The 7,421-nt window shown below is 47.8% G+C and overlaps 1 protein-coding gene across 1 annotated transcript in view; it reads left to right on the forward strand.

Moving 5' to 3' along the window:
* The window catches only part of ASPSCR1 (ASPSCR1 tether for SLC2A4, UBX domain containing), a 709,269-nt gene extending 702,141 nt beyond the window's left edge, over positions 1–7,128 (forward strand). Inside the window, exon 16 of the mRNA XM_086931183.1 lies at positions 6,060–7,128. Coding sequence (XP_086787309.1) covers positions 6,060–6,070 — 11 coding nt within the window. The 3' untranslated portion in view covers positions 6,071–7,128. The remainder of the gene's footprint in view (positions 1–6,059) is intronic.
* Positions 7,129–7,421: the final 293 nt, after the last annotated feature.

A 7,421-nucleotide genomic window follows, 5' to 3' on the forward strand; every position in this document is an offset into this window, starting at 1 on the left:
CCATACTATGGCTGTGCGATGTTGGACCTGTGGATGCATTTTACCCATCAGCTACCTGGCAGGTGTACACAGTGGTAGTTTATGCTTACATGTGGGTAATCCATGGCACCCTAGCGGGTCTGATCAATAAAGTAAAAGGAGCTACCTTTAGGTTCACTTATATAAAGAATTCACTGTCCTAGTCATTGGTGTGCTCCTGATAATGGCCAAGGGGCTGGTTGATAAAGCAGTGAATGACACTGGATGTAATGTCCAAGGCGACTTATCTTGATTGTTGAAGATTGAGGCCACAGAGAGAGGCTGTGGCATCATCCTAACCTACTGTGTGGGGTGTCCGCTAGGCCTAATGGGTCACGGGGCTCTAATGCTATACGAGTGCTAGAATAGTCAGATCAGTGGCTGTTACCAGAGTGCCCTGGACCGTGTGGAATGGTAATGGGTGGCTCGAAGTGCATTGTTAAGAATTGGTATCTGTCAGTACAGAGACTGCATACTAGAAGCTAGTAGAACAGTTAACGTTAACACCGCAGTGCCTGGGAATCAGTGACTGACAGAGCAATGTCTGGGAGACTGGCTGCCTTCACAATGTCTGGGGTTTGAGCTTGTAGTGCCATGTCTTCAAATCAGTGGCAAGCCACAGAGTGCCTGAGAGTGCAATGTCTGGGAATCCGTGGGTAGAAGGGCAGAGCATGAAATCTGTCAGACCTGATACCAAAATATTGGGGTGGGGTTCAGAGGTACTGGGCAACTCTTGCAATAAATATAATCCAGGGCTCGCAGCGGCAGGGGCCGCCATCTTGGGCCGGGTTGCTCGGGTGAGGTGGGAGGCGAGGCCAGTGACATCACCGCCACACCCCCGAGTCCCGCCCCTACTTAGGAGGGCGGATTGGAACCTACCCTTGGCATTTGCAGGCTGACGACCCTGTGGCAGGGGGTCTCCGCCTGTGGCTAAGGAAGTTAGCTGCAGTATTCACTTACAACGCGGAAAGACATTGCTGGAGCAGTATTTTAATTTTTTTTTAACATATCGCCGCATTAAGCGCAGTGGAGCGCTTCTAACTTTGGAAACTATCCTGTGATCCCAGTCTCTCCCTCGGACTTCAGAACACCTACCTGATCACTCCTCCTGAGTGCACCGGTGCTCGGCTGAGCGTTGACCGCCTCAGCGGGCTCGCAGCGGCAGGGGCCGCCATCTTGGGCCGGGTTGCTCGGGTGAGGTGGGAGGCGAGGCCAGTGACATCACCGCCACACCCCCGAGTCCCGCCCCTACTTAAACGGTCCATATGTGTCAGCGCAGCGGACGAGCGCAGCGGGCGCGACGAAGGCGCGCCGGAGTTGCGCCTGAGTTAAGCCCGTCTGCGCCCGTCCGCGGCCGACCGGGACCCGGGCCCACTCCCCCTGGCCATTTTGTGAGGTATTCCTCTTATGATTTACTATCACTGCAACCTAGCTCCTCCTCAGGAATAGCCCTCCCTTCACTCCCGCCGCATACTTGCACACGTATACAAACTTTGGGGCTCTCCCGCTTTCCCCTGCTGGCTGATGATACTCAGCCTACTCCACCATTGCCGAATGAACCTAGATCGGCTCCTCTATTATTACATAACTTGAGATGCTACTACCTCAACACAAGGTCCCTAATAAAGAACCAGGTCAACATCTTCCTTTTCTTGATGGAAGAAAAACCAGATCTCCTGTTGTTGACCGAAACGTGGACCAACCCTCATTCCCTGCCGGACATTTTGGCATCACTTCCCTCAGACTACTACATTCTGACTGCCAACCGTGCTCAAGGGAAGGTTGGAGGTGGGGTAGCAGCAATCATTTCAAAATCCTTTCACTTCCGGGAATTACCTTCTCTCACCCTCCCCAACACAGAGAATTTGGTAATTACACTAGACTCAGAGAGTGGGGCTCTTACTGTAATTCTGTTATACCGCCCTCCCCAATACATGGCCAACTATCCAGTACTTTTGGCAGAACAACTGGCCTCCCATGTAATAAAGCACTCTAAAACTGTTCTAGTGGGAGACTTAAATTATTGGTTCGATAGAACAGATACCGACACCCAAGCTGGAGAACTGAGGGACCTGCTTACAGATCTAAACCTGGTCCAACACATTCACTCTCCCACTCACCAGAAGGGTCACAGCTTGGACCAAATCTTGACATACAACGTACCACCATTCTCTCCTATTATAAGCCCTTGCATTTGGTCTGACCATTATCTTATCCAGTTCCCACTAGAGATTCAAGGGCAGCACAAGGCCAAACCTCCCATGGGTAAAGAGTTCCGCAAATGGAAATCCATGGACCGCTCCGGGTTCATGGACACGCTGAACAACACCCTTCCCCCATTAGACGAAGATCTGGAGGTTGATGAGAGGGCACTGTCCTCCTGGCTTCTCCACGCAGCAGATCTGTTCGCCCCCTCTGTATACTTACCTAACATCAGAGGCAATGATGCCCACAAATGGTTCACTCAAGAACTTAGAGCACTTAAATTAGGGGTACGACAGAAAGAAAGACAGTGGAGAGCCACCTACTCTTCACAGGATAGGGAAACCTTCTGCGTCACTAGGAAAAGTTATCAAAAAATTTTAAAACAACACAAACTTAATTACTTCTCCACAAAAATTTTATCGTCATCTAACAAGTCCAAAGATATTTTTAATATAGTTAATGAACTCTGTGACAACGACAGGACAGCCCCTTCAATAGCTCCTACGCAGAAGCTATGTGACTCCCTGAATAATTTTTTCAGAGAAAAAATTGTCACTATCAAATCGAGCATTGCTAATTCCCCAACGTCACTTCCTCTGGATGACGTTTTTTACAATCCCTCTGTATTAGATACCTTCCCGGCCATTGATGGTAAAACCTTTTCCTCACTTTTGACGAGGGTAAAGTCCGGATCCCCTAACGACATCTGCCCCCCCCACATCTTTTCGGAAATCGGTCGGACTATCCCTCAGGGTATTTTACCCCTACTAAATAAATCACTGACCCAGGGCAGGGTACCCACTGGCTTTAAACACGCTTTGCTAATCCCTCTAATTAAGAAACCAGGTCTGGACCCTCAGGACTCATCAAACTATCGTCCTATATCCCTGTTGCCGTTCCTATCCAAGATATTGGAGGCTCACGTCTCCAATTGCCTTTCCAACTTTGTGGAAACCACTGGATTTCTGGAGCCAAATCAAGCTGGGTTCCGTCCAGGCCATTCGACCGAGACGGTAACCCTGGCAGTCCAGAATACACTTCGGTGCAATGCGGACAGGGATGTCCACCAGGCACTGGTGCTTCTTGACCTGTCTGCTGCATTCGACACGGTCGACCACACTATTTTGGTCGGCCGTGTCGAGCAGGCAGGCCTTAGAGGTACTGCCCTGAGCTGGGTGGAATCATTCCTGTCCGACCGGACTCAAGCAGTGAGACTGGGCACCTTCACAGCCCCTAGAATTAAGAACGATTGCGGTGTCCCTCAAGGCTCATCCCTGTCTCCCCTTTTATTTAATTTGTACCTGCGTCCCCTTTTGTACTCCTTGAGGAAATTCAAAGTGTGGATCTTCAATTACGCAGATGATCTGCAATTGGTTTTCCCCCTGGGGTCGCCGGATGCTGTCACTGAGTTTAGGGAGGTCATGGCTCATATCCAGAGATGGATGGGTCTTAACCACCTAAAACTTAACCCAGGCAAGACTGAATTGATCTTGCCTGGGAAGAGCGAACTCAGCTGGGGACCTCAATTCTGGCCTCCGGAGATGGGAAATCCCCCCTCCAAATCCCACACGGTTAAGAGCCTTGGAGTCACCTTCAGTGAAGACCTCTCCTTGAAAAGCCAGGTAGGGTCAGTTGTCTCCGCATGCTTCTTTCAGCTGCGCAAGATTAGAAAGATTGCCCATTTCCTAACCCATTCTGCCCTGATACAGGTGACCATCGCCCTTGTGCTGTCTAGGCTGGACTACTCAAATAGTTTATATTTGGGCCTTCCAGCCGGGCAGCTCAAGAGGCTGCAGCTGGTTCAAAATCAGGCGGCCAGGCTGATCTGCGGGCTTCCTAAATGGCAGTCCATCAGGCCAGGCCTGGCAGACCTGCATTGGCTGCCGGTAGCCCAGAGGGTGGCTTTTAAAACCGGCTGCATTATTTTTAGGGCATTACAAAGCAAAGGCCCCAAATTCATTATCAACCTGCTTGCCAGATACACTCCCTCCCGCAACCTCCGTTCTGGTCACAAAAACTTGCTCACTGTGCCGGTTGTTAGGAAACAACGTCAGGGCGGCAGCTCCTTTCATTTTCTTGCTGCATCCCTCTGGAACTCCTTGCCAGCTTCTTTAAGGGCGCACGAAGATATTCTAGCCTTCAGACTAGCCTTTAAGACCTGGCTTTTTAGAGAAGCCTATCCCTAGATGTTCTAAGTGGTCCTCCTGTTGTTGTGTTATGCTCTGAAAACTTCCTACAGCGCCATGAAGCCTACGGGCGTACGTGCGCTTTATAAGCTAAATTTAACATAACATAACATAACAGGGGGCCAAGTTCTACTACAGGTCCAGCTCACTGAAGGGAGGAAACAGTCACGGCTAACCTTTAAAAGTGGTGTGGCTTTAGAAACTCAGACACAGGAAACACAGTAGTAGAATACAATAAATTTAAATGATCAGTCATTATTTTACCTTTGTAAACACAGTAGGGCTCTATTTACTTAACCGCATAATAGCATAAAGTTGTGTCTTCAGCAGTATCGCTCAAGACATGCAATTATCCGGCCTAACTTGTCTTTGTGCAAGACTCTAGGGTTGCGGTGTTCATTTTGTGGGTGCACAGTGGCAAGCATGAGCGTGTTAAGTACAGTCGACCTTGGGTGTGCCTGGCATCAGATCGTCATTTACAGTGCTTTTCTAAGTTCTTCTTCACCAAGTGTGATTAGATATGTATAAGAATGTCCGGTGGCATCCGTTTTCCTTTGTTGGGTGAGCCATATTGCGGTCCTAGCCTTAAAATGGATTCTTGCTCACAATAGTTTCACTTGGGGCGAATTCTTTCCACAAAGGTTGCAAATGAGTATCTTGTAGTCCAGCACAACAATGCATCTACCTTCAGTTTGAGGTTTGCGTAAGCCTCAGCTAATAGGACATGGGAGGGCCTGATAGAGTAGAAGCAGCCATGGGGGTCTATTGCTACAGAGGAAAGAACACAATTGAGACAATAGCTTGAAAGTAATTTTTCGCTTAAGGCTTCTTTAGTTCGTCACTTATTAATCCTGGGCTCCTGCTGTACAATGAGCACAAGAGGGCCTTTCGTTGGGAGATGTGGATGGAGGCTCAGTGTCAATCGGCTTAATTGTGTTGGACAACAATAATAGCACTCCATGCCAAGCCACGGGCTCCATGATCTGTGGGGAAGCGAGCCTCATGGCAGGTAGCTCATTGTCTTGGAATGACGGCTCCGGCTGCCTTGTCTGGGAAACGTATGTGTAGTGCAGTGCGTGGCACTCTGTGGTTAGCAGTGCACTGTACTTGGGGACCATATATGCACATAAATAATGTGCATAAATACACAACTGTTCTATGGTCGCACATTACATTTATTATAAAGGTTTTGCCAGTTTTCAGTTGAAGTTGTGAGGTTTCCTACCAACATGCTTTGTAATCCCTCACTGGAGGCCGAAAGAACCCTTCATAGAGTGGATATTGAGAGGACCTGTCTCTGCTTGGAGTGTACGAGATAGTTTGTTTCTCCGTGCCCTTAGTTCTGGTCATCTACTAGTCTGAAAGCGGGTTTAATCTGTATGTTTGAGCTGTCCAGTTTAGCTATCAAACATGGCATAGTTAACTTGTGGATGGCACATTCGTCAGGTTTGGAGAACGTCTGGCATGGGATAGCCTAGCCTATGTGGCCCTGGGCGTAGAGGATATGTCTCAAAGAGCATATTGGTTTGTAGGGGAGAAGAGGTTTTTTACGGGCCCACTGGGAGGAGGGGACACAGAGTGCAATGCCACCATGAAGGACTGGGATCTAGTATCTCTGGGGACTGATTCTGTCTTTCTACTTTTCCACAGGAAAGAAGTGACCGAGGCCCAGAGGAAACCTGACGAAGATGCTATTTGTGAATTGGGATGATGTCCAGGGGCTGTCGAGTGACGCGGATACTGGGGTTGTGCCATGCTTCTTTATGGGTGGTAGTGCTGATGTTGTAGGGGCCGTGTTTTGTCTGCAGTTTATTTCTGGCTGTAATTGCTGCAGGCCCTTCTTCTGAACAACACTCAACTTTTCCACGGCCTCACACGCTCTGCGACAGATGGTTCTTCTAATCTACATCCCATCTGAAGGTGGAGGAAGATGCAAATAAATGCTTTGCTTACTGAAAAGTGCACCATTTCCTTTTGCTTGAAAAAATGCGCCACAGGCAGTTGTTGCTGTCACACTTGTCACTCGGGCACGAGGATAAACCCCGCTTCCCGTGCTCCCCAGCTGGGTATGTTTTCTCGAACATTCCATTGTTATCCGATGGACACACCCGTTCCTAGCTCTGAATTTACAGATCTCTCTCTTACATGACATGGTCAGTAATTTCCCTCTGCTGATTAGAACGTTTTGCGCCTGCTCTCTCATCGCGGTGGAGCCCTTCCCATTGTGTAGATGTGATGAGAAAGGAAGCACTAGACTAGTGAGAAACAGTTTGATCTTGGCAAATAAGCGAACGAAGCAGGCAGCCACACAGCCTGCATGTTTACCGTTTCTTCAGTCTTGTGATTTCTACTGTTTTTAAGCTTTTAGTGGGCCAAACCATTTCCCTGCAAAATAGAAGGAGCAGATGATTCACAGTTTTAGGTCTCAGCTACAGACAGCTTTAATGTTAGCTGTCCGAAGGCAGGCCTATTATTTCCAATGCATAACGTATACTTAGATGGGCTTTGGGTCTGTCCCTTGCACACAGTGGTCAAAGTGTATTAAAAAAAAAAGGCGTATGGGAACTGTGATGCTGCGTGCAATGTGGGCGAGGTGAGTGAACATAGGGGCAGGTTCAAAGGCATGGCAAAAAATATATATATGTTCTGTAACTTTTTTCGGTCTTTCACCTTCAAATAACTACATATAAAATAATACGCAGCTTAAATAAAAAATAAAGGCAAAAATAAGTTAATCTGTGGGAAATGTACCGTTGTACATTATGAAACATGTATTAGTTAATCCACGGCAGAGATCTGTTTGTGTAAACCAGAGAGCTACAGAACTGAATTCTGGTTTGTGCAGAGTAGAATAGTGACTTGTGTATATTTAGTGCTACCAGGTCCCTGTCTGTGATAGAAAGCACGGTGAATATGTAAGCCGTTATGTTAAACTTGCATTATGCACAGTATAAGATAAGCTTCTACAAAATGTGCAAAAAGTTTTAAGATAAAATAAAAGTGCTTCTAAAA

Source organism: Lissotriton vulgaris, chromosome 7 (genome assembly GCF_964263255.1).
Source record: "Lissotriton vulgaris chromosome 7, aLisVul1.2, whole genome shotgun sequence".
NCBI classification, from domain to species: domain Eukaryota; kingdom Metazoa; phylum Chordata; class Amphibia; order Caudata; family Salamandridae; genus Lissotriton; species Lissotriton vulgaris.